This window comes from Nomascus leucogenys, chromosome 19 (assembly GCF_006542625.1).
Source record: "Nomascus leucogenys isolate Asia chromosome 19, Asia_NLE_v1, whole genome shotgun sequence".
Taxonomy (NCBI): Eukaryota; Metazoa; Chordata; class Mammalia; order Primates; family Hylobatidae; genus Nomascus; species Nomascus leucogenys.
In genome coordinates this window covers 42,892,463-42,919,221 of record NC_044399.1, presented here as the reverse complement: position 1 = coordinate 42,919,221, position 26,759 = coordinate 42,892,463, and the positions used below count along the sequence as shown (strand labels likewise).

General features: G+C 45.1%; 2 protein-coding genes across 4 annotated transcripts in view; one reads left to right on the top strand and one right to left on the bottom strand.

The window, feature by feature from the left end:
- DYNC2LI1 (dynein cytoplasmic 2 light intermediate chain 1) overlaps positions 1 to 26,759 on the top strand; it is a 71,170-nt gene that overhangs the window by 38,675 nt on the left and 5,736 nt on the right. Inside the window, exon 14 of one of the 3 annotated variants that reach the window (XM_030800406.1) lies at positions 15,266 to 16,078. The exons of 1 other annotated variant lie outside the window; for it this stretch is intronic. The gene's annotated coding sequence lies outside the window, so the exon portion shown is untranslated. Of the gene's footprint in view, positions 1 to 329; positions 501 to 15,265; positions 16,079 to 26,759 lie in introns of those variants that run through there. One more of the 3 variants, XM_030800409.1, reaches the window with a different exon arrangement.
- Positions 43 to 26,759, bottom strand: ABCG5 (ATP binding cassette subfamily G member 5). Its single transcript, XM_003262791.4, has 13 exons — positions 26,457 to 26,759; positions 25,753 to 25,874; positions 19,525 to 19,661; positions 19,348 to 19,446; positions 15,589 to 15,721; positions 14,057 to 14,196; positions 12,596 to 12,725; positions 11,925 to 12,138; positions 11,619 to 11,824; positions 10,500 to 10,638; positions 7,628 to 7,813; positions 2,226 to 2,338; positions 43 to 1,121 (listed from the first exon to the last, which is right to left on the bottom strand). Exons 1-13 carry the CDS (start codon positions 26,597 to 26,599, stop codon positions 928 to 930), a joined length of 1,956 nt encoding a protein of 651 aa, XP_003262839.1. The 5' UTR covers positions 26,600 to 26,759; the 3' UTR covers positions 43 to 927.

Sequence of the window (26,759 nt, the reverse complement as noted above, 5' to 3'; positions counted from 1 at the left end):
ATCATAGCTCACTGCAGCCCCTACCTCCTGGGTTTAAGCCATCCTCCCACGTCAGCCTCCTGAGCAGCTGGGATTACAGATGCGAGACACCATGTCTAGCTATGTCAGTATTTTTTCTATATGGACTTTAAATAACAGCTGATCTCCAACCTTAGCGGGGTTATTTCTCAGTGCATATACTTTAGTAAAGTTTACTTGTAATTCTATAAGTAAACTCAGTTGAAAGTGAAAAATAGCAAATGAATCTTTAAAAACATAACCAGAGGTTTGTCTGGTGTGCTTTGTTCACTGTTGAGCCCATTCCTACAGTTTTTTATTTTAATCCTCAGTAAAATCACTGGGTGCTCTGTAGCAGTGGTGCTCACCATCCATCTGCCCAGCATTCTCTCGATGTGATCAGGTAACTCCGACCCCTCATGTGGACGTCTGCATTTAACTCTGGGTCTTCCAGGAACAGAAGCATTCTTACCCAATTCTGCATGATAACCTTGCTTCATCTAAACCCACAACTATTTTTCTCTGTCACTTACAGTCAGTAATCCTTCATACCTTTTATTTTTGCCTAATCCTTTATCAAAAGTAAACATATTTTTAAGCTGACCTATTTTTTTCTGTGCCTAGAACAAGGAAAAAAAGTAGGCACACAAGTCTCCCATAGGTTTATGAATGATTATTATTTACATTCTTGGGTCCGCTCAGTCACAGTTTCCAAATACCACATGTCCCTGCAAGTTGTAACAGCAAGGGACTATAAACCACTTCCATTGCATTCAAGGCCTGCATGGATCCAAGAGGCACAAATGGAGTCTTAATGGTTAAAAGACTTGAGATGTCCTATCAAGAAAGAAATACATGGCACTCTCAGACATTCAGAGCAGTCACGCACAGTCGGCAGCTTCACTTCCATTTTCCCAGCCATGGCTTTCACTACCTGCTAATGAGATGATCCCTTATTTTGAAAACAACTATTCCTAGAATGACAAGAGCTGGAATAAATGAATACAAAATCAGAAAGTTCATTGTGAATCTAGATGTTGCACCTGGGCAGGTGTTCTCAATGAATTGAATTCCTTGAGTGAAGGCACACATTGGATTAGTTGTCACAGAAACATTTGAGCTGCCTGTCAAGGAAAAGATTGACAGTGTCAGGTGTGGTTTATCTCAGGTAATTTAATCAACAAGTATTTACCAAATGCTTGCTAAGTACCCTTAATGAAAAATACACGACACTTTAGCAAGCCCAGAGTTTACAATTTGATGAAGCAAGAGTGAGCGGTTCTGGCCTTTGGCTTTATTTGAAGATGGACATGCTTTCGTTTCTATTTTGGGTATAGATTACCATATTTGTGATAAAAACCATGATCCCTTAGCACAGGCTATCCTAAAGTTACTGACATTATCACTTAAAATTATTTAAAACACTACTAAATTCAGCCATATTCTTTGGTTGTCTTTGGAGTGGTCCTGAGATTTTTTTTTTTTTTTTTTTGAGACACAGCTTCACTCTGCCACCCAGGCTGGAGTGCAGTGGCTCGATCTCGGCTCACTGCAACCTCAGCCTCCTGGATTCAAGTGATTCTCGTGCTTCAGCCTCCTGCGTAGCTGGGATTTACAGGCACGCACCACCATGCCTGGCTAATTTTTGTATTTTTAGTAGAGACAGGTTTTTGCCATGTTGGCCAGGCTGGTCTCGAACTCTTGACCTCAAGTGATCCAACCTCAGCCTCCCAAAGTGCTGGGATTACAGGCGTGAGCCACCGCGCCCAGCCACCCTGAGATTTCTAATGGCCATGAGGTCCTTGTCCTGGTTCTACTTCCATCTGTTGGGATTGAGGAATAGAGTTTTGCCAAAAGTGGCTTTACTTAGCTGTGTACAATGTACATTTTGGGAAACAAGCCACTTCAGCCTGCTTGAATGTGTTCAGTAGATAGAGGAACTGAGTCTATCCAGAATATACTAGAGTTTACCTCAGTGTACGTAAGATCTGTCATTTTCTAACAACATCCAAGTGTCCCTTACCTATTGACCTTTGACAGGAGACTAACGACTACTGCTTATTTTCTTTCATACTAAAAATCAGAGAAAATGTTGGATTGTATTTCAAAACAGAGTTTTAAATTGAATAATTATAAAACACAGTTTTTATTTCAAAAATACATTTCCTCCAAGAAATTGCTTCCTCAGAGTAACATGCAAAAATAATATCCCCAAATAGAATACTTACCACAAGTGAAATTCAGTCCGTAGAACTCATTGACTACAAGAATCTCACTGCAATATTTTTGGAATGTAAAATAACTGATGATTTTAAAAGGAATGGGCATTTCTTGTATGTTTCTTAAGAAAAAGAAAACAAAAATGAAATTCAGTAGGTTCTGGCAATAGTCCTACCAAATGAAAAGAAAGGCAATCCTTATGTTTTCCAACAGGAATATAGTTTTCTATCTCCTTATTATAAAAATGATGCTCACTATAAAAAAACCTTCAAACAACATTGAACAATATAAAGAAATACCATTGCCTAGAAATAACTATTGTTAACATTTTGGTAATATACATAACGTGTGTTTAAAAGTTTTATATAAATGGAATTAAACTCTTCATGCTCTATCCTAACTTACTCTTTTTCTGCCAAATATATGTCTCAGACATCCTTCCAAGTCACTAAGCATAGAACTTTGTCATTTTTAGTCACAGCTTGGTGGCCTGTTATAGTGAAGACCTTAATTTAACAGTTCTCTCAAGTAGACGATTACTGTCTACTTATTTTGGTAAGCACTATTGATATAAACGTACAAGAAAATGCAGACCTAACACATACCAATTGGAGGAGGAGATTTGTGATTAAACAGAAAGTTGAAGGTACCAATGCAGAAAGTTAGAACTAACCTAGAATACAAAGGAAAAAGGAAGGAGAGACCGAGCCAACATTCATTGTGAAAATGAAATATGTCTCCTCTCCAATCTATTTCAGGTGAAACTGTGTGCTGACACTGTGGTCTTCTTAGTCCACTATCTATTTTCTGTCAATCGAAATATATAAAATTATATAAAATTCTTTCTGTTTGCAAGGCACTAGTTCTAGGAGCTTGAGAACTTCAAAAGATGTATCCTATCCCTAAGAACTCATAATGTAGTTGGAGATATAGAATATATCCTTAAAACTATAAAAATACACAATAGTGAACTATTTGTGCCAAGAAAGTATAAAAAAATGTGTACCACACATCCATGATGTTCTTATATTTAGTATTTATAGTTTCACCTATTTCCAAGTTGTCCTCAAACTTTCAGTTTCCTAAGGCACAACATTGAATTAACCACATTGAGAGGCTGCTAATTGAAAAGGATATGTGGGACTCTGGGAAGGAATTAGGGGAAGAGGATGGAAATTCTAGGAAGGCAGAAATGGTATGAGTACAGGCATTCCAAGGGCTGCATATGGGACTGACTAGATCAGAAAGACTGGAAGAGAGGATGTGAAGAAACAGTGGGAGGGGAGCTTGGAACAATAGCCAGAAACAGCCATTTCAGAGCCTTGCTGTGAGTTGAGGTTGAATGACCCTGAATGAGACAGGTCACGTTGAAATCAGCATTCTGAGAAAATTAACGTGACTCCAGCAAGAAGGATGGCCAGAATGAGGGCAGAGTAAGAACAGGAAAAAAAAAGGAGCAGACTACAACAAAAGTTCAAGTATGAGATGACAAAGGCCTGGAGTAGGATGATGGCCATGAGAGGGTGGCTGCCTGTGGCTAGGGTGCTATGTTTTTGAGGTAGGAACTGTGAACCTTTGTTTCTCCCTGTACCACACAGAGTCAAACACAAAATGTTCCACATGCACCTATGGTTTGATATCAGAAAAGAAAACAAACATGATTTGGTGAGTGATGCAGTGTGTATACAGTTCAAAGAACATAGTCATTCACTTACTCACTCAACAAATAATGCAGGCCTAATTGGTCCAAGGCCTAATTGGGCTGGCTGCTGAGAAGGTCTAAAATGATGAATGAGACACAGCTGCTGCCTTCAAGAGGCAGATAATCTATTACTGCAAAGGAAGACCGTGACAGGAAGTAGCGTGTGATAGGCTGAGAGAGAAAACAAAGGGGGCCTTCAGAGAGAGTGCTCCTCTAGCCTTGGGAACAACCAACAGACTTTGTGCAGGTGGCAGAGACATATGGATCAGTGAAAGGCACAGACAGAAGGAGATGCAGTGGGAGGAACCATAGATCTAGATGTATTGACATGACATTGTCCACATTAGGTTGGTTTGTGCTTTGTCTTGTTTTTTTTTTGTTTTTTTTTTTTTGTTTTTTTTTTTTTTTTAAACGGAGTCTTGCTCTGTCACCTAGGCTGGAGTGCAGTGGCGTGATTTTGGCTCACTGCAGGCTCCGCCTCCCAGGTTCAGGTGATTCTCCTGCCTCAGCCTCCTGAGTAACTGAAATTACAGGCACGTGACAGCACACCCAGCTAATTTATATTATGTTGTTAAATGGGAAAAAATATATGCATATTTTATATCTTATACAACAGGATGATTTCATCTTTGTTAAAAATTATATAAAATTCTAGCAAGAACTACAACAAAATTTAACTCTCGGCTCTGATACTTCAGGTAACTTTTACTTTCTTCTGCATCCATATTTATATTGTGAGCATTTCTTCCCCCAAGAACTTGCATGATTTTGTAAGCAGAAAAAACAGCAAAGCTAATTTCCTTTGTGTTTAAAAGAGAAGGGAGCCAACAGCACAAATGCCGCAGGCAGTTCACCTAGAAAGATGATGACTGGGGAGAAAAATGGGTAAATGGAATGACTAGCAGGTTGATGTGGCCTTTAAAAGCGGAGTTTTAATTTTCAGTGATGGGAGTGGAATTCATGTGAAGCCTTGGGATGTTAAGATTTTGCAACTAATCTGAGAGCATTTAGTATTCTTTGCCACTGTCTACCTTTTAAGAGCAATTAACCACCAGGCATAGTGGCTCACGCCTGTAATCCCAGCACCTTGGGAGGCCGAGGCAGGGAAATCACTTGAGGTCAGGAGTTTGAGACCAGCCTGGCCAACTTGGTGAAACCTCATCTCTACTAAAAATACAAAAATTAGCTGGCCGTGGTGGGGCGCACCTGTAATCCCAGCTATTCAGGAGGCTGAGGCAGGAGAATTGCTTGAACCTGAGAGACAGAGGTTGCAGTCAGCTGAGACCGTGCCACTGCATTCCGGCCTGGGTGACAGAGTGAGTGGGACTCTGTCTCAAGAAACAAACAAAATAAATAAATAAATAAAGAGCAACTAACCTCCTTTTCCTAAAAACCCAATACAAATGCTTCTTATGATGGGGTTACTTCCAGATAAACCCATCATAAGTTGAAAATATTCTAAGTTAAAAATGCATTTAAGGCCGGACGTGGTGGCTCACGTCTATAATCCCAGCACTTTGGGAGGCCGAGGCAGGCGGATCACCTGAGGTCAGGAGTTTGAGACCAACCTAGCCAAAATGGTGAACCCACATCTCTACTAAAAATACAAAAATTAGCCAGGCGTATTGGCAGGCGCCTGTAATTCCAGCTACCCGGGAGGCGGAGGCAGGAAAATCGCTTGAACATGGGAGGCGGAGGTTACAGTGAGTCGAGATCGCGCCACTGCACTCCAGCCTGGTTGACAGAGCGAGATTCCCTCTAAAAACAAACAAACAAAAAAACCACATTTAAGACACTTAGCCTACCAAACATTACAGCTTAGCCTGGTCTACCTTAAATGTGCTCAGAACACTTAACGTTAACCTACAGTTGGGAAAAATCATCTAACACAAAGCCTATCTTATAATAAATTGTTGAATATTTAATGTAATTTATTGAATCCTGTTCTGAAAGTAAAAAACAGGATGATTGTATGGCTACTCAAAATACAGTTTCTAGGCTGGTTGTGGTGGCTCACACCTGTAATCCTAGCACTTTGAGAGGCCGAGGTGGGCAAATGACTCGAGGTCAGGAGTTCGAGACTAGCCTGGCCAACATGGCAAAACCCCATCTCTACTAAAAATACAGAAATTAGCTGAGCATGGTGGCGCACACCTGTAATCCCAGCTATTCAGGCAACCGAGGCACAAGAATCGCTTGAACCTGGGAGGTGGAGGTTGCAGTGAGCTGAGATCGCGCCACTGCACTTAAGCCTGGGCGGCAGAGTGAGACTCCATTTCAAAAACAAAAACAAAATATGGTTTCTACAGAACGACTATCACTTTCTCAAAAAATCGTAAGTCGGGGATCATCTGTACATGAAATGGCACCAGATTAACTGAAACAATGATTCAAATAATATAAAAGAGGAGATGCTGCCCAAGGTTGGCTCTGTACATTGCTGGCTTGATTCTGTACTCTGGCGTGATTTGATTTCTGCATTTTTCATAAATATTAACAATCCACTTAAGCAACAAGGACAAATATGATATAATGGTCTTAGTGTGAAAAAATATCCTCCTTGATTTATCAAAGCCTAGTTCACTTTGCTTTATAATATCTCACCTTTGTATAACTCACTACCATGTATAATGTTTTCATATTGATTATTTCCTTTCCTGCTCATGATCCCTTAAGGCTGATGGGGCTAAAATAGTGGTCTCTTTTTTATAAATGAGGAAACTAATTTAGATAGAAAAGAGACTGGCAAGTGGTAGAGGAAGTTTCTGACTCATAGGTCAGCCTCTCTCCACTAAGTCACGTGCGCCACAGCCTTCATAGTGGTGTGACTTGAGCAAAGTCAAGTCTGAGCTGCATTTTCTTATCTGAAAATGGATTGCTCTGAGAGTTAAATAATTAAACACACACATATAATTTTATATAGTAGATGCTCAGTAATGCTTTTGCTTTTTGACTCAATTTTTAAATTTTTAAGTCAAAGAAACAGCCTTCATGTTTCCTTGGGGACCCAGAGATTACTTACTAGATCCCACTCACACCACCTGCCTAGGATCATTTTTAGCCTTTTAAAATTTTCTGCCCTTTTTGCTGCTGCTTTTTAAAAACGTGTGTGGATACATTTTTTCCTGGTTATAAAATACTTGTCCATTACAGAACATTGATAAAATACAGAAATATGAAGAAAAAAATTAAAATCAGTATCACCTAGAGATAATTACTGCTATCATTTGGTGCATGTCCTTTAAGCCTTGATACTCTTTGGAGCAGTCTTTTATCCTGCAGGCTTTTTTTTGTCTGACTAGTCTTAATTCCTAAGAATAACTGGGGATTGAGAACTGCAGTACAAACTCAACAGTACCAGGTCAGAAATGAACTAATGCATGCAATTTATTTAGCCTATCATGTGGGCTGTGAGTTTTTCCTGGAAGATCCGGGCTGGTTTTCTTCTCTTGGTATAATGGTTTATTACATGTGAATCATAACATAAACTTGTTAGTTCCTGATTCCCGATAAAAAAGACATTTTATTGAACAAATGAACAGTTCCAGGTCTAAGACAGTGATTAACGAGCAGTATAAACGCTCCAGACTATAAGGTAATATCCATAACCACTACCAGTTCTCTGGCATTCCTTTACTTCAGTCATTATTAGGTGATCATTAATAACAGGTTATCCCAATCTAAATTTTTTGAATTATGATATCTTACCTGAGGAATCCAGATCCAACAAGCACCCCCGCAATGGACAGCAGAGCCACTACACTGTTGACTATATTTGGATTTTGGATGATACCAAGTAGCACAAGAGTTAGAAATTCACCAATTAAGTGGGGGGCCAAGAGAGCAGCAGAAAAATATCCAAATCTGGCAACCTCAGGATGTAAGCCCAGCGCCCTAGAAAAGCATAAGCTCTTTAGTTTCCTCTCCAAGGGCTATCATTTAAGAAAAATACTGCACTTGCCTCTGTGAATAAATCCTTGGTGGTGAGTGGGTGGGAGAAGTTTGCAGGGCAAGCCACACTCCCCTTTGAAAGGCCTTTTTGGAATGGAGCCAACATGAGACTATTTATCACATCAAATTGTTCCCATTGGCTGCAACTCACTGGGAGCCACCTTTTCCCTTTCACAGCTCCTTCAGCTCTCATAGGAAAACATTAAATTACTTAGACAATGGTCACAACTAACTGCAATAAGCAGGCTTGTGGAACTCTACAGGCTTCTTCATAAGTAACCATGTTCTGCCTAGCCAGCACCACACCTACCTTAATGTTAAAGGGCTCACCCAACCCGCTTCCCAGCACCCCCTTCCCTGAACCTCATCTCTGTTATGTGGGATTATTGCCCACGTGAAAACCCCTCACTTCTTTTGTCCTCGATCAGGTTAGCCCTCCCCAGGCCTACTCCATTCCATTCTTGTCTTTTATTCTGCCAACGCCTTCCACTAATTTGACCTTCGTTTTCTTTTTTGAGACAGAGTTGCACTCTGTTGCTCAGACTGGAGTGCAGTGGCGTGATCTCGGCTCATTGCAACCTCTGCTTCCCGGGTTCCAGTGATTCTCCTGCCTCAGCCTCCCAAGTAGCTGGGATTACAGGTGCACACCACCACACCCAGCTAATTTGTTTGTGTTTAGTAGAGATGGTGTTTTGCCATGTTGGCCAGGCTGGTCTTGAACTCCTGGCCTCAAGTGATCTGCCCACCTCAGCCTCCCAAAGTGCTAGGATTACAGGCATGAGCCACCATGCCTGGCCTGACCTTCATTTTCTTGTAAACAAACCACCCTATATCCATGTACCTTTCCTCTTATATTCCTTTCTCCAAATTACATTTCCCTGGTGATAGCGTATCTTCAGTGACCATTAGGCATGGCTGCTCTTTATCCCATTTGTAGAGTAAGCAAAAAATGTTGGCATGTCTTATACTCGCCCCTCCTTACCACTTACTCTTCAAGGCCATCTACTTTTCCTCTGTACAAATCATGAAGTTTGCTTATGCTAGCAATGCCATTCCTCACTGTTGTCTTCTGTGACGTTTAAAACATCCTCTTGCCTTTGATGATTTTATAGCATCTGGACCAGAGTCATTCTTTTTGCTCCTCTCCCCTATCGTTTTCCTCAAGCTCTTTAACCCTCTTGATGAGCCATCCACATCAGTGGTTCCTAATTAGCTAATCTCAATTCCAGTGGCTCCATCTACCTAATCTGTATCACTCACCATGTCTTGGACTTAAATATTACTCAAAATGGTTTCGCTCCCAGGATTTCAGAGTCTGAGGACACCCTCTCCGATCACAGCCTCTTGCCTTTCACTTCCCCAGTGCCCTCACTGCCGCAGATGCTGGACCCCTTCTGCCATTCTTTGCCTTATCAGTTCCCACATCTGGGGACCCTATTCTCCCTTAAGCAATGGAAGGTGTGCTGGACAATGCCTACTGCCGCACTAACTGGATCCCCTCTGCCACTTTGCCTCAGCTGGCCCCTGGACCCCTAAGATTTCCTCATTGTATCTTGAATTCTAATAACATGTCCCATTATGACTGATATAACTCTACTTTAAAATTCCCCCCCCCCCAATTTCAATCTCTCTCCCCAGTGCTCAGCAGCTGAATTCACCTCCCATTTTGTGAATTTCTTGATATCTTCATCATCTCTATTTTTCATTCTCTCTCTCCCCCTCTCTCTTCCCGCACCCCATCTTTGAAAGTGTGACCCTAGCTGCTTGCATCCTTGATCCCATGTTATTCTGATTCCCCTATCCCTACCTTGATCTACTCTGGAAACTTCCTCTTTGACTTATCCAAATTTTGGCTGCATTTTCATCTACTCTCAATCTGATGTTTTTTGATGGTCTTATTTACCACATCCTAAAACCACCATTTTTTGAACTTGATCATCATTTAAGTAACTGCCCCTCTTCATCCTACCCTGTAACACCAAGTTTCTCAAAACAGAATCTGCTTCCTCCATCTTACACCTTCCCTTCTTGTAAACCTGACTTGCACCCCCATGACTCTACCGAAGCTCTTTTTTGGAAAATTGCAATGGCCTCCTCCCCTTACGCCTCACCTCCTTTAACCCCTGCAATATTGAAGTGTTTACAACACTTCTTGAAACTCTCTCCCTCATTGTCTCTGATGCTGCCCAATCCTGCTTCTCTTTCTACCTCCCTGATCACCCTCTGCCTCCTCTGTTGGTTGCTGTCCTCTTCCCACCCTCTGAATGTGTCTGTTTTAAGGTTTTACACTCAGGCTGCTTTCTCCCCGCCCCCGGGCCCCCCATGCACCTGGGTCCCAGCTACTTCAGAGCCCTCTTCTCTGGCCCAGGCCCTGCCGTGAATGTGGGACAGGCCATTGCCAGGCACATGTCATTTTGTTGGTTTGTTCTCAGGTCTCCTGCAGCCCACAGTTGGGCTGTTTACAATAAAATTAATGTCCTGGAAGATACAACATTGCACTAGACACTGATAGGCAAAGTGTAGATCCTCCAGAGCAGAGAACTTCACCCTGGAGCTCTCCCTGCACGAGTCCCACTAGCTCCATGACTCCATGGGAGCCCGGCCCTGGGTGAACTGAACAACCCCTCACCAGTAGCACACACTGCTGAAAATCATGGTGGCAACAACGCTGAAGGGGAGGACGTGCAGCGCATAGGCCAGCATCATCTGCCACTTCTGGTAGAGGCCGTCCTGACTCTCCTGGTCGCTGACAGCTCGCAGCACAGGAACTGGGGATGGAAGGCAGGTTTCAGAACAGCCAGTCACCACCCAGCTGAAAGAGGTAGGGCTAGCCCAAGCTGAATGTGAGGTCTGTCAGGGCTGGATGGTGAGGACCAGCTAGGGGGGTTCCCTAGTCATAGAAGGAGGGGACCTGCCATCCACAGGACAATAAATCCCCACCCTGGAAATCTACACTCTACCTGAATTGCAATACAATTGCAAAAGATGTCATTTATTTCCTTCTCTCTAAAGTGGGGAGTTGTCACCAATTCACGAAAAGTACATGCAAAAGGGGCATGAATAAGTGATTTGAAGCACTTTGTCTCCTTTCTGTGCAGGATTCCCCCCGCCCCACCCCGCCCCCACCACCAGCAGCAGCCTGCATTTTAGACTTGCTCTCGGAAGGCCAGGCAAACCCCGCAGATGCAGACACTTAGCATTGCCCCTCATGTCAAGCTCTAGAGCAACTTCACAATAGCGAAGTCCTTCCCTCTTATTCCCTAACAGTGTTGCCTTTGGGGAATCCCTCTAACATCCGCTTCCTGCAACGTTAGGCAACCAGGTTTTGTCTCTGGAATTCCACTGAATTTGAAAATTAGGTGCTGCTGGCTGTCCTAAAATCAGCTCCAAAAAGAAGCTAATGGTGCAAAGTTGGCCTGGTCGCTGAGCCCCCATGGGCTGTACATCTGAGATGGCCAAGATGAGATAGGAGGAATGATCTTTTGAAAAACTCCTCAAACTCTCCCCACCAGTACATCGTCACTTTATGTTTCCCTGGATTCTTAGCCCTCAGAGAGATGCACCTGGTGAGCTCATTCATATGAATGTGTTGATAACTCAATAGTTGCCTTTCCCCAGAGAGAATCTGGAGAGGGCTGGGTTTAGCTCAGAGAAATACCCTTATAATGGTGGACTTTTGTAAGGTTACAGCTGGAGAAGGGAGGTATTTAGGAAGAAAGAGGTGCACCTCCAGCACGTGAGCACTTACACAGATTCACAGCGTTGAGCATGCCTGTGTACGGGGTGGCGCCCACAAACTGGTAAAGGAGACCCACGCGGTCCTGGATAGCACCCTTTAGCACATTGCTCTGGACCCGCAGAACGAAGAAAAGGAGGAACAAACCCATGATCAGATTCTGAAGGAGACGCATAATCACTGCCAGCTTATTTCTCACCAAGTTTCTTGTCACTCTCCTGAAAACAAACAACCCTGTTTTAATTCCTTTTCAGATTTGTTATTGGGGGATGGCTAAAGACCTCCAACGGGCATTGCTCACATTTGTGAGCCTCTTACCTCAGGAGAACACCCAGTTTAGAGAAAACTCCAGGAGAATCTTTGGTTTTGAAAGGAACCATTGGTAATGTTTTCAGATGTTTCATTCTTTCAATATTCTCCAAAGTTTTATGACAAATTGCTGATTTCTTGTAGGCAGATTCTATCATCTGGACTCTCTTGGAGGTTTCTATTTCTCGTTCCTTGCTTTGAGTATCCACTGACGTCAGGTCCACTAAAAGTTTTTCCCAAAAGATGTCACCCATGTGTTTTTAAATGCATGTATGTACATGGATATACAATTGGTACAGGAGTACTGGCCATAATACCTCATCCCATCAAGATAAAATTCGTGGTTAATGCCCACCTATAAAATCAGAATACTTTAAAGCATCCCAGCAGGGCCTTGAGAATCCCATTGGGATTGTCTAGGAGAATTCAGAAGCTCAGCTAATTATGCTCTGATAAAGTAGTAGCAGTGCGCCAGTTTGTTTGAGAGAGATCCCCAACCTCATTCTGATAGTCATCTCTGGCAAGTTAATTGACCTGGCCAAATCGATTCCTTGAAGAGTATAAAACACAAAAACAAAAGCAAAAATCAAATCCACTAGAGTTGGTGTCATCTAGGCAGAAGTCTGAGATGAGAAAGTTTAAAAAACATTCATGATGGGGAATGTGAAAGAAAAACTTACTATAGAAGTCAAAAGGGTTTGAATGTTCAGGACAAGGGTAACCGCACTCATGGAAGAAATCAAGCATTTCCGCTGGTGTGCCACAGAAAATCAGCTCTCCGAAGCTCAGGATGGCAATTTTGTCAAAGAGCTGACCAGACAACAGACGTAGTTAGTGTGTGATCACAAGGGTAGCGATGCACTTTGAACGTCTCCGGGAACACTGATTCAGGGCCGAGGTCAAGTATTCCTTATGGTCACCAGGTCCTTATGGGAAATGCATTTCCAAGCAGTCAGTCCTTCGATGACCTTGGCCCTGCGTCAGTATTCTTGGAGACATTCGAAGTGCATCCCTACCCTTGTGAGCCTAGGCTACCACTGTGGGTCATGCTGACTCCCATACTGAGGCCCAGCTTCATATCTGGGATAGACAAGCATGACTGGACCTGGGCGTAAGTCCCAGCCAAGCCAAGTGAGTGACCTCGGGCGAGCAGGGGTGGGTCTTAGTTTGTTTTTTTGTTTTCATTTTAAATCTCAGCTCCTCCTCTATAAAAAGCAAATAATAGCTAACTAAAGGGATACTGGGTGGAGAAAGTGAGATTTTTTTGGAAGGAAATCTGTATGATTTCGTGGAAAAACACAGCCTTTGAAGCCAACTTGGCTGTGAAAGCCTAATGCTAGCTTTTTACTATTAATAACTGTGTGATCTTGGCTCAATTTGTTGTTGTTGTTTTGTTGTTGTTGTTGTTTTTGAGACCGAATCTCACTCTGTCACCCAGTCTGGAGTGCAGTGGCACAATACTGGCTCTCTGCAACCTCCTGGGTTCAAGTGATTCTCCTGCCTCAGCCTCCCGAATAGCTGGGATTACAGGCACACACCACCAGGCCCAACTATCAATTTTGAATCATTGCTAAGTTTCACTCTTTTCCTCTGTAAGGTGAATATACTGAAACACACCTCATAGGATGAAATGAGCTATGTACAGAAAGTATTTGGAACATGGTAGGTGCTGAAAGAAGTGAGTTTTCATCCTTTGCTCTTCCCCTCTCAGGAGCTGTTGGCTCCAGTTGCTCTAGCACTAATGGTTTTTTGTTTGTTTGTTTGAGATGAGGTCTTGCTCTGTCACCCAGGCTAGAGTGCAATGGCATGATCACGACTCCCTGCAGCCTTGACCTACTGGGCTCAAGCGATCCTCTCACCTCAGCCTACCAAGTAGCTGGGACCACAGGTATGCACCACCATGCCTGGCTAATTTTTCTTTTTCTTTCTTTCTTTTTTTTGGAGATGGAGAGTCTCACTTTATTGCCCAGGCTGGACTCAAACTCCTGGCCTCAAGTGCTCCTCCTGCCTCAGCCTCCCAAAGTGCTGGAGTTACAAGTGTGAGCCACTGCGCCTGGCCACTGGTACAAATCTTGCCCCTGCCCCTGCAATTCCCAGCTCAACACACCATAGACCCGGCCTTTACGAGTTGAACCCCTTACCTGAAAAAGCTCAGAACGGGGCTGGTGAATGGTGAGAACCACAAGTCGGTTCCTGCGAGCCAGTTCCACCAGGAGGATGACAATCTGATTAGCAGTCATGCAGTCCAGGCCTGTGGTCGGCTCATCAAACAGCATGACTTCTGCCAGCAAAGAAGGGCCAGACTTCTGTGGTAATGCAGAGCCCAGGCTCTGTGCTTAAAACTCAGAGTTCTGAACTGTTCCTTATTGAGTTTGCACCCCATTCAAACAGTGTGCGGTGGGAGATAAACATGTAAACTGGCTTTCACCCTGAGCTCAGGAGAAAGGACCTGATGTGGAAGGGCCTAGTTCCCAGTTCTGGAGCACATGTGGGGCTCAAATCCTCCAGGGCACAGGGAGTAAGGAGATCAGACCTCTTATAGGGTACTATGGGCCATCTGGGCTCTGCTCAGGGCACCCTGTCAGGGAACAAGGGCTGGCAGGCTGGCATCAAGTTGTTTTAAAACAAGACTGAGTGGAGGCTGGTCAAAAAGACAACCCCATTTCATGTCTGTAACACTTTCCAACACCAGCAGGGTCTTTGCACAGAAAAGAAAAAAATCTGACCAATAAAACAAGGTCTGAAGTGTGGCAGGCATTCGGGTTCTTTAGAGGGTTTAAAGTAACTTGTTTCTACCTAAAAAGTGACAAGGGGGCTGGGCGCGGTGGCTCATGCCTGTAATGCCAACACTTTGGGAGGCCGAGGCGGGCAGATCACCTGAGGTCAGGAGTTCAAGACCACCCTGGCCAACATGGTGAAACCCCATCTCTACTAAAAGTACAAAAATTAGCTGGGTGTGGTGGCGGGTGCCTGTAATCCCAGCTACTTGGGAGGCTGAGGCAGGAGAATCGCTTGAACCCGGGAGGTGGAGGTTGCAGTGAGCCGAGATCGCACCACTACACTCCAGCCTGGGCAACAAGAGCAAGACTCTGTCTCAAAAAAAAAAAAAAAAAAAAAAAAAAAAGTGAAAGGATCCAGATGCAGTTTGTCCTCTCCAGCTGCATGAGTGGCAAGGTTTCCCCAGGTGATGGGGAAAAATGACCAAACCAGGCAGAGGACCAACTACTCTGTTTTGATACTCCCTTCCCCACAACATATACACTTTTGAGTTTATCATTCAAATTCCTATTTTAATTCCTGCCATTTCATGAACACCTGTGGTCATACCAAAACTCATTGGCTTTCCCCAGCCCACACAGTGGTATTGCCCTGGTGAGAAGAAATGATTGGCAGGGCAAGGCTCCGTATTCATGGAAAACCCTGATGGAACACTTCAACACCAATGCAACGCTTCTGGGTCCAGGAGCTGTTTTGTTTGGATGATGGAATTGCATCAGGAAATGAACTATACAGCATTTCTGAAAAAACTGGGTCCTCAGTTTGAAAAACCTGTGATTTCAGTTGTACACAAACCCCTTTCCAAATGAGGACTGTGAAGAAAGGGCCCAAAGTATCTGCAGATGCACAGAAGATGCCCAGACAGCAGCTAGTAACAGTTCTGGATGCCACTTACTGGGATCCTGGAGCAGCTGGGCTGCGATGGAGACCCGGCGCCGCTCACCAATGGAAATGCCCCCCAAGTTGTAGTTGCCAATCAGTCGGTCTGCCACATGGCTCAGACTCAGCTCTGCCATGACGGCCTCCACCTGCAGGAGACACAGATTATAGGAAGGCTGGGCGTGGCTGTGGCTGCTATTTCAATTCATGGGCTGGGGAGGGCATGAAAGAGGCAACACACCCCCCAAGAATCCAAGGGCCACTTCCAGACTCACCACACCCTGGGGAAAACATGTCTTTGATAATAATGTGATCCAATTTGGCTTAAATCATAATACATGTGTCAGATTTAAATAAATAATATGAATTTTTTAAAACGTCCCCAGAGGCTGGGTGCAGTGGCTCATGCCTGTAATCCCAACACTTTGGAAGGCCGAGGAGGGAGAATTGCTTGAGGCCAGGAGTTTGAGACCAGCTTGGGCAACAAAGAGAGACCCTGTCTCTACCAAAAAAATAAAAATAAAAAAAATAAATTAGCCGGGTATGCTGGCATGTGCCTGTAGTCCCAGCTACTCGGGATGCTTAGGCAGGAGGATCGCTTGATCCCAGGAGGTTGAGACCACAGTTAGCCATGATGGCACCACTGCACTCCAGCCTAGGTGACAGAGCAAGACCCTGTCTCAAAAATAAAATAAAATAAAATGGGCCTGGCATGGCGGCTCGTGCCTGTAATCCCAGCACTTTGGGAGGTCGAGGTGGGTGGATCACTTGAGGTCAGGAGTTCGAGACTAGCCTAGCCAACATGGTGAAACCCTGTTTGTTCTAAAAATACAGAAATGAGCTGGGTGTAGTGGCGGGCACCGGTAATCCCAGCTACTCGGGAGGCTGAGGCAGGAGAATTGCTTGAACCCTGGAGGCCAAGGTAGCAGTGAGGCAAGATGGCACCACTGCACTCCAGCCTGAGTGACAGAGTGAGACTCTGACTCAAAAATAATAATAATAAATAAATAAACAAATAAAATAAAATGAGATTCCCTAGAACAAAAACTGCTTACACTTGCTTCCGGAAAATTAACCAGGAAACAACGGATACTTCATTAAACTCCTATTTGCAGGAGCCACAGTCACTGCAGCCCATACAGAAAAATCCCCCAAAGTCATGATTACAATATCGCTTACTTTTATAAGTGTTTGGGTTTTGAAACTTTATTATAATAAATGCTTTATGTGTTTAAAAAAATCCAACCTGATTTGAACTAAACCTGTTTCCCACTATATAACCCGAATAAGTGCTGGGGTCCCATGTGGTACAATCTCAGTGTGATTTCACATCAAAGACATATAATCCAGCCTTCAGAAGTAATTAAAAATAATTCCAATCTTTACTTGAATTTCTTTAAGGACTTTAAGGGGGACCCAATTTATAACCCCCAGCCACATTTAAAATTCCCTTTCTTCCAATTCTCTTCGCTCTACTTAAACTCTGTAGCTCCCTGAAACCCTTTTTCTTCCTCATTCTCAACTCCCCCAAAACAATAACAACTAAAAATATTCTTTACCGACTTTCTAATCAAGAAGCTTGGCTTTTTTCCTCCCTCTCTGTCTTTCCTTCCTCAGCTTATCTCCTCTCCAGAGACCTGTTCACAAATCTGTTTCTGTCCCCCTGTACTGATTACCTCTATCTGCAGAAACCCCAGGGGGAAAGCAGAAAGAGACGGAAGATACTCATATGGTAATGAGTTTTGTTTCCAGACACCCCTAATAAGGCCGTGTTATGAAAATGGAAACAAAACCATCGCATTAAAAAACAATAAGCTAGATTGCAGAAGAAGAGGGAATGACTTGTGGACCAACATTCAAGAGGAGTCAGGGACTGGGGTTGACGGCATAGATGTAGCTTTGACCCACCCAAAGAATGGACATATCTGAAATAGGTACAAAGGAATACTGAAAAGGTAAAAATGCATAAATAAACTAGATATAAATATATTCTGGAAAAAAAGAAAGGTCTTCTCTTGCCATCAGGGTAGAAGGATCCTAGAATTAAGCTTTGCTTGACACAGTGAGATTTCTGTGCTGACCAGCCAGGGTAGGTTCCCGAGCCTCCTTCTCATCTCTGTAACATCATAAGGAGTAAGCTTCCCCCTCCTGGCTTGGAAGGGATGGACAGAGAAGACATTTACTTAATTTGTCTCAGAGGTTTCACACCCCAGCAGGAATGCTCTCCCATATTTTGGAAACACTACTGGAAATGGAATTCAGAGTCCTTGGAAGGACTATTAGGATGATCAAGTCCAACCCTCCATCCTCTGTGCTTTCACATAATCTGATGCATTCCTCACATCAAATCCAGGAGATAGGCATTCTTATTGTATTTTTTATAGAGGAGAAAACAAAGTTCCATAACTTGCCCAAGATAATGCCATTAGCAAATGGCAGGGCCAGGATTGAGAGGACTCTCTGGGCTCTCTCAAGTGGTCCAGGAAGCCTGAGCCTTAGCCAACAGCCCCACAGACACAGCCTGCTCACATTGGCCATGCTTTATTTCCAGGTTCTTCCAAGGACAGAAGCAGATCTGCCATGCTATCTCCTTTATTATCATCAGCACTTCCTTCCCACTGAATTACTTGTCAGGATTTTACACGCTGTGGGCTGGATTTGCTCAGAAAGGACTCTCAATTGCTCCCAGGGAGCTGTGCCCCTTGAAGGAGGCATGTCCACCTGTCATCGGTTCCCTGGGTGCTCGTGGGCCTTCCCAGTCTAGAGAGAAATGAAGCAGTTTCCAGGTAAGGTCCCCGGTGGGTTTACCTGTGGCTATGTCCAAACTGGAGACAATTAAGAAAGAGATTGGAACCTAGAAGGAGTTGACAATTCAATCGTTTCTTCCTTCATTAACTCAGTCCAGTTTGGATGAGGCACATTCAAGATGCCTCCAAGCAAGCTGAGAAAAATCAGTGGCAAAAATAACTATATCTGTTCAAACAGGGAACTTGTAGAACAGCATGGTGCCAGAGAAGGGTAATGCAAGCCACAGACAGAAGTGAAATATTTTAGTAGCCAAATTTTGAAAAGTAAAAAGAAACAGGTGAAATTAATTTTAATAACATATTATTTATAGCCAAAAATACCATTTCAACCTGTAATCAATACTTTTTGGAATTTATTTACTTATTTATTTGGTTGGGAGAGACAGGGTCTCCTTTTGTCCTTCAGGCTGGAGCGCAATGGTGCAATCATGGCTCACTGCAGCCTCAACCTCCTGGGTTCAAGAGATCCTCCTGCCTCAGCCTCCTTAGCAGCTGGGAGTGGAGGCACACGCCACCACACCCAACTAATTTTTGTATTTTTTGTAGAGACTGAGTCTCGCTATGTTGCCCATGCTGGTCTCAAACTTCTAGACTCAAGCAATCCTCTCGTCTTGGCCTTCCAAAGTGCTGGGATTACAGGTGTGAGCCACCCTGCCCGACCTAAAAATTCTTAATGGGCTTTTTCACGTTCTGTTTTTCTCAGACTCAGAGTCTGAAATCTGATGTGCACTTTGCACTCAGAGCACGTTTCAGTCTGGACTAGTGACATTTCAAGTGCTCCAAAGGCACATGTGACTAGGGGCTGCCCTCTCGGGCAGCACAGGGTGCACGTTGCAGGGCGCAGGGCGCGCTCTAGAGTGGAGTGACGAGCAAAAGGGCGGAATGGTCAAGCGTAGGCGAAGAGAGGAGTGCAGCGCGGGGTGCAAAGGGACTCAGTTTGCCCGCTGTGAGCGGGGGGCTGCACCCACCTTCTTCTGGAAGAAGCCGGGGTTGCCGCGGCGGATGGCCAGCAGCGCGGTGTAGCGCAGCGTCTCGCGCACGGTGAGGCTGCTCAGCAGGGTGTCGCTCTGCAGGAGACTCGGGCGTCAGTGTAGCCCGAACCCCCGGGGCGGGCGGGAGGCCAGGGATGTGGGGGAAGCGCCCACCTGCAGGACGTAGGAGAAGCAGTCCTGGAACTGCTCCCGGCGCAGCGCCCGGCCGTTCACATACACCTCCCCCAGGAAGGTCCCCGTGCGCCGCAGCCTCCCGGATATGGCGTCCAGCAGCGTGGTTTTCCCGGAGCCTGCGGGGCGACAAAAGAAGGCCCTGGAGGAACCCCTCTGTGCCAGCCTTGGAGGAGCTTCCCGAGACCCTCAGTGCGGGCATGACCCCGCGGGCCAGGAGTGCTACGTGACGGACCCTGTTCTAGTTATTAAGGATACAGCAGGATACAGGCCCTCCCCTGTAGAACACGCACTGTGCATGCAGCAGTCTCACGCGCAAATGAGTCTCTGGATTGTCCCCTGAGTGAGAGGGGACATACCATTTCTGTCATCTGGGTCAAGACCGAACGTGCTTTCTCTGCTTGTTTATTTGCCTTTAAAACTGTTTTGGATTGAAAAACAAAATACTTATAGGTATCAGAATAAGAGGAAAGCCAAGACTCTTGGAAACGTTTGGATCCTAGGACGGATTTCTTTCTGTGCCCCCCTGGATGGTCTGGTTGTACCTGGATGTAGGTGACATTGTCTAGAGCCTTGCTCACAAAGCAGGCAGCATCAGCAACCCCTGAGAGCTTGCCAGAAACGCAGAGCCCCAGGCCGCACCCGAGACCTGCTGAGTCAGATCTGCTTCAGTCAAGTTTGAGAAGCACTGGCTTGTTAAGTCCTTTGGTAAGACCAAGTTGGCCACAGCCTGCACTAGAGCCTGGGGCATAGCCTAGCTGGATGTCACTAGGAAGGTTCTCACAGAGGGGTTGTGGTGAACTAACTGCCTGCTGGATGTGACTGGGGGATGATGCTTCCCTTGGTTTGCTTTTTTCTTGAGTGAGACTGAGTCTCCCTCTGTCACCCAGGCTGGAGTGTAGTGGCACAGTCTCAGCTCACTGCAACCTCCGCCTCTCAGGTTCAAGCCATTCTCCTGCCTCAGCCTCCTGAGTAGCTGGGATTACAGGCATGCACCACCACACCTGGCTAATTTTTGTATTTTTATAGAGATGAGGTTTCACCATGTTGGCCAGGCTGGTCTCGACCTCCTGACCTCAGGTGATCCTCCTGCCTCAGCCTCCCAAAGTGCTGGGATTACAGGCGTGAGCCACTGCTTTTTTCTAAGGTTAAAGTTTAGGTGATGCCTTTAGGACAGGAGCCTGAGGGCCCCTCAGTCATATTGGACACAAGTTTACCATAGGCCCAGAGTTCATGGAGACAGAATAGACCTCCTAGGCCTTTCCTATCCAAAGAGGCTGAGAAATTGGGATTTGTAACAGAGAAATAGGCAGGAAGTTCTGAACTATCTGGGAAGATAGCAAGAGAAATCTACTGATGAGATGGCTTGTGCAGAGCCAAAGAGATCTTTTGTTGAAATATTATTATTATTATTATTATTATTATTATTATTATTTTGAGACAGAGTATCCCTCTGTTGCCCAGGCTGGAGTGCAGTGGCGCAATCTTGGCTCACTGCAACCTCCGCCTCCCAGGTTCATGACATTATCCTGCCTCAGCCTCCCGAGTAGCTGGGACTACAGGCACCCGCTACCACGCCCGGCTAATTTTTTTTTGTATTTTTAGTAGAGATGGGGTTTCACTGCATTAGCCAGGATGGTCTCAATCACCTGACTTCATGATCTGCCCACCTTGGCCTCCCAAAGTGCTGGTATTACAGGCGTGAGCTGCCGAGCCTGGCCCTTTTATTTATTTATTTATTTATTTAATTCATTTATTTATTTATTGAGATGGAGTCTCACTCTATTGCCCAAGTGGGAGCGCAGTGGCAAGATCTCAGCTCACTGCAACTGCCGTCTCCCAGGTTCAAACAATTATCTTGCCTCAGCCTCCTGAATAGCTGGGATTACAGGCGTGTGCCACCACACCTGGCTAATTTTTGTATTTTTGTATTTTTGTAGAGACGGGGTTTGAACTCCTGACGGAAGGTGATCCGCCCGCCTCCGCCTCCCAAGGTGCTGGGATTACAGGTATGAGCGACCGCACCTGGCCCTTGTTGAAATATTTTAAAGAAACTTGCTTGTTGCTGTGAGAGGTACAAAGATGAATCAACTCAGCAGTTGTCTTCTTTTCTAATGCATCACTGACAAAACTCAGAATTAGCCCCTGTGTGTTCAGGGGGTGGTCAGAGTGGGGAAAGAGAGGAAAACTCATTATAAAGAAACAAAATGTGACTTCATTGGGATTGTCTTTCAAAATGTGCACTGTAATTTCCCAGTCGTGTGGTTCTTCTCACCAGAGCCATCCTGGCTTTACATTTTTTGGATCCAATCTGAACTCTGGCAGAAGCTGCAAATATCCTGCAACCTGGGTCGCAGCCCCACCACTTCATCAAAACTGGCCTCCCCAGGGATATTAAAGCCACTTTATTGTTGCCAAATCCAGTGTGTACTTCTCTGGGAGGGATCCCAAGACAGAACTACCCAACCAATTCACTTCCAGAGTTCTGATCCATAGACATTCTGAGAGATCATGAATGGTGTTGTTTTAAGCCACTAAATTTTGGGATACTTTTTTTTTTATAATAATGAATTTAGTTTTAAAAAAAAAATGTGTCAAGTATTTGTTAACACATTAATGAGGGAACCAGCAAGATGACAAAGCTCATTCAAAAGAGGATATGAGAGCCTGGGCGTGGTGGCTCATGCCTGTAATCCTAGCACTTTGGGAGGCTGAGGCAGGCGGCCTGAGGTCAGGAGTTCGAGACCAGCCTGGCCAACATGGTGAAACCCTGTCTCTACTAAAAATACAAAAATTAACTGGGTGTGGTGGCGGGTGCCTATAATCCCAGCTACTCAAGAGCTGAAGCAGGAGAATTGCTTGAACCTGGGAGGGGGAGGTTGCAGTGAGCCAAGATCACACCACTGCACTCCTGGGTGATAGAGTGAGTGAGACGCCACCTCAAAAAAAAAAAAAAAAAGAATATGAGAAATTGTTATGTATAGTCAGTAGGGAAAAGAAGGTTGGAATAAGATAGCAAAGTTAGACACAAAAATGAAAAATGGTTAATGCCCTAAAGAGCAATAAAATTATGACATTTGCAACTAAATAATCTGCAAAGAAGCATCCAACCCAGAGTCTACGCCCTCCTCAACAGCAAATAACAATTCGAATAAGTTGGAGTTCCCCTGGAGTCAGATGGCTGTATGCAGGCTTGCTTTAGACTATACTCTAGTGAGACTTTGAACATATATGTCATCATCTTTTGCCTCGCTAATAAAGATTCGATAGATAATACTGCTTGAGATAAGACACCAATGAAATTGTCATTTTTTGCAATACTATGGAGTAATTCATGAAATTATTTTACTCCTTTATTCAACAAATATTTATTAAGCACCCACTACGTGACCGACCCTGTTCTAAGTGATAAGGATACAGCAGAATACAGTCCCTGCCCTTGTAGAACTTGCAGCCCAACTGTGGATTCATTTAGTATAAAGGGTAGGCATTGTCCGAAAGCCATGATTAGGCATCTCATCAGAAACCAGCCCACTCCCCCACCCCAATCAAGAGCCGCTCCCACTGTCCTGCTGTATGTGCATGAAACACGACATTGGCCTTTGGGGTGCACTTCTGAGATGGGGGATTCCATTTCTTGTTGTTCTTAGAAGTGGGACACACTTCTGAGAAGGGTGCTAAATGCCACCCTGTTTACTTCTCTATAAGGGCTGCAACAGGTGACAATTTGTTAAAGGAGAAGAGGCAGTTTTTTTTTTTTTCTTTTTAAAGAAGCACACTGTATTTATCAAAAGGAAGCTGAGAATGACCTTGGATGTTACGGTACATGTGTATAGCTAGATATTGGTTAAAAATGGAAATAAGAACTGACAAAATCTTTGAAAAGTGTAACAGCTTTAGTCAGTGCTATGGTCTCCATGTTTATGTCTCCCTAAAATTCATATGTTGAAATCTTCACACCCAAGATTATGGTATTAGGAGGTGGGGCATGCAAGGAGGTGATATTGGGAGATGATTAGGTTATGGAGAGCTCTTAAAATTGGGATGAATGCCTCAGAGACCCCTCCCCACTTCTGCCATGCAAGGTTAGGGTGAGAAAATGGCTCTCTAGGAGGAAGTCTCCCTCACCAGACACTGAATCTGTTGACCCCTTGATCTTGGACTTCCCAGCCCCTAGAACTGTGAGAAAAAAAAGTCTGCTTTTTGTAAGCCACCCAGTCTATGATATTTTGTTTTAGCAGCCTGAATGGACCGAGACAGTCTGGGAATTCCTCTTTTTTCTTTTTTTTTTTTTTTTTTAAGATGGAGTCTCACTATGCCGCCTAGGCTACAGTGCAGTGGCACAATCTTGGCTCACTACAACCTCCGCCTCCCAGGTTCAAGCGATTCTCCTGCCTCAGCCTCCCAAGTAGCTGGGATTACAGGCACCTGCCACCAGGCCTGGCTAATTTTTTTTGCATTTTTAGTAGAGACGGGTTTCACCATGTTGGCCAGGCTGGTCTCGAACTCCTGACCTCAGGTGATCCGCCTGCCTGTGCCTCCCAAAGTGCTGGGATTACAGGCGTGAGCCACCGTGCCCAGCCTGGGAATTCCTCTTAACAACACTACTGTTGGCATCTGGTTGTGCACCTGCTGTAGCAGGTAAATAGCCATGGATTCAATTCCCTGGGTCTAAGGAGGCTGACCATGTCTACATTTGGTCATAGATTTCAATGGAGTCCCCATCTCCATTGAAGAGAATAACACAAGTAGAGAATGGCAGTGAATGTCAACAATTTGCAAACAATAGCTCAATCAAGAGGCTTCTGTGAAGCCAATTTGTCAGAAGATTTTAACCTTAAGATGTACATGGTAATCCAGTGTAGCAGACACTGTGGTGTGCCACACAGGTCCCCTCTTCAAGGCCAATGCAGCCATCCCCGAGCTGCTGGGAACATCAGCTGCAGAGGATTCACCACAGGGACCCTCCCAGGGAATTGCCCTCGGCCACAAGGAGCTGCCTCACCAAAGGCTAGACTCTCTGGGGCAATGACTGGCTGATGCAGGGGCACAAACACCGACTTTAGGCTCAAATGCAGCTCCCCTTGGAAAGAGGAGAAGGATGATGTGGAGAATGGGCAGTGGATGACCTCAGTGCAATTTGTAATGTTTAATTCCTTAAAAAAGAAAAGGAGTCTGGGAAACATAGCAAGAACCCTGTCTCTACAAAAAAAAAAAGATAAAAATAAAAATAAATTAGCCGGACATGGTGGTATGCACCTGTAGTCCCATCTGAGGTGGTAGTATCATTTGAGCTCTGGAGGTTAAGGATGCAGTGAGCCGAGATCGCACCACTGCACTCCAGCCTAAGTGACAGAGTGAGACTCTGTCTCAAAAAAAAAAAAAAAAAAAAGAAAAGAAAAGAAAAAGAAAAAGACCAGATAAGATCTGATAAGGACTGATGTTAATACATGAACTTTTAAATATTATTCTCCAGTCTTTTTCTTTTCTTTTCTTTTTTTTTTTTTTTTTTGAGACAGGGTCTTGCTCTGTTGCCCAGGCTAGAGTGCAGTGGCACTATCTCAGCTCACTGCAGTCTTAACCTCCCGGGCTCAAGCAATCCTCCCACCTCAGCCTCCCGAGTAACTGGGACTGCAGACATGCACCACCATGCCCGGCTAACTTTTGTATTTTTTTGTAGAGATGGGGTCCCACTATGTTGCTTAGGTGGGTCTCGAACTCCTAGGCTCAAGCAGTCCTCCCACCTCAGCCTCCCAAGCTGCTGGGATTACAGTCATGAGCCACTGTGCCCAGCCTATTCTCCATTATTGATTGTATGTCCAAAATATACCATCATAAAAAAGGACCACTGGAATCAAAGATAGGGGCTTAATGGGCATTTCTGTGCTTATTTAATTCCTTTTCCTGTCTCTAGGCAGGGTACAGATAAGGGAAATTGTGTTTTCTGAGTACTTTTATATGCCATGGAACTGTGGGGGTTTTTTATATTTTGAAATATGAATTCACGTACATGTTAGGCAGGATTTTATACTCTTTCAAGGATCTTTCTAATGATTTCACATTGGTAGCAGGTTCCATTCACAGTCAGACATCATTAGATTTCATTCTAATATCAAACCTGTGGCTTTCTTGCTACAACTTAATCTGTTTCTTCAATGTAGAGTTTAACTCAAGCCAAAGCCTTTTAAGAATCCTCCTTCCCAAGCTTACCTGAGCTTCCTAGGATGCACATGATCTGCCCGCTCTCCACGTACAAGGAGACGTCTTTGAGGATCTGCCTGGTCCACTGCTGCCGGCAAGATGTGATATCCCACCAGGGCCTCACGCGGTGGCTTTAAAGGAAACCCCAGGAAGGCAAAGGCAGCTTGGGGCCCTGGAAGGGGCTGCACCCGGTTCCCCAGCATTGATCCCACCTGTGCCCCACCCCAGTTGTCTCCGGACAGGCTCCTAACGTGTTTCAGCCTCCGCGCCCTCCTCTGTAGAACCTGGCAGATAGCGACTGAGGCTGTCTGTCATGTAGGGAGGGGGCCTGTGCTGGAGTTGCTCTGAATGTCCTGTCCATTTGGCTGGGAGGTGGCTGTCCCTGCATTCTTCCACCAGGTTTCAAGACTCCTTGCATTCCCAGTACTCCCATTCCCATCCACAGAGGGCAGGCCGTAGACACTGGGGTAGGCAGGGCACTGCTGCCACTTTGTTTATGCCCAGGCTCTTCCCTGGGCAGGGGGAGGGGGCATTCACTGTCGCTCCACGTTTCCCAGCACAGCCCTTCCCCCTCTCCTCTCTCCACCCGATCCACTAAAGAGAGAGCCCAAAGTGCCCAGGCTGGCACCTAAAGAGTGAAGAAAGGCAGCAGAGGGGTGAGCACAGGGCCCTGCGCTCCTGGGGGAGCAGCAGCAGCAAGGGCTCTGCCTTACCTGACGCTGTAGGAGGCATGGAGGATGCCCAGGCTGTGAGGCTCCGAGGCAGTGGCAGGAGCCCCCTCCAGGGAGCTCTGGGAGCCTCTGTTTACTTGGAGACCCATGGACCCTCCGGGGGTCAAAGATGAGAGGTCACCCATGGCCAACAGGCAGCAAAGCTGGGCAAATTTTCTGGTGACCTGACCCTCCCCAGAGTGGCTTCAGTTGGAGGGCCCGTGGCAGACTGCCCTGCCTGCTCCACCTGACCCCAGAGTCCCTCAGGACGGCAGGACTGGGACTTGGCCACGGAGACCATTATCT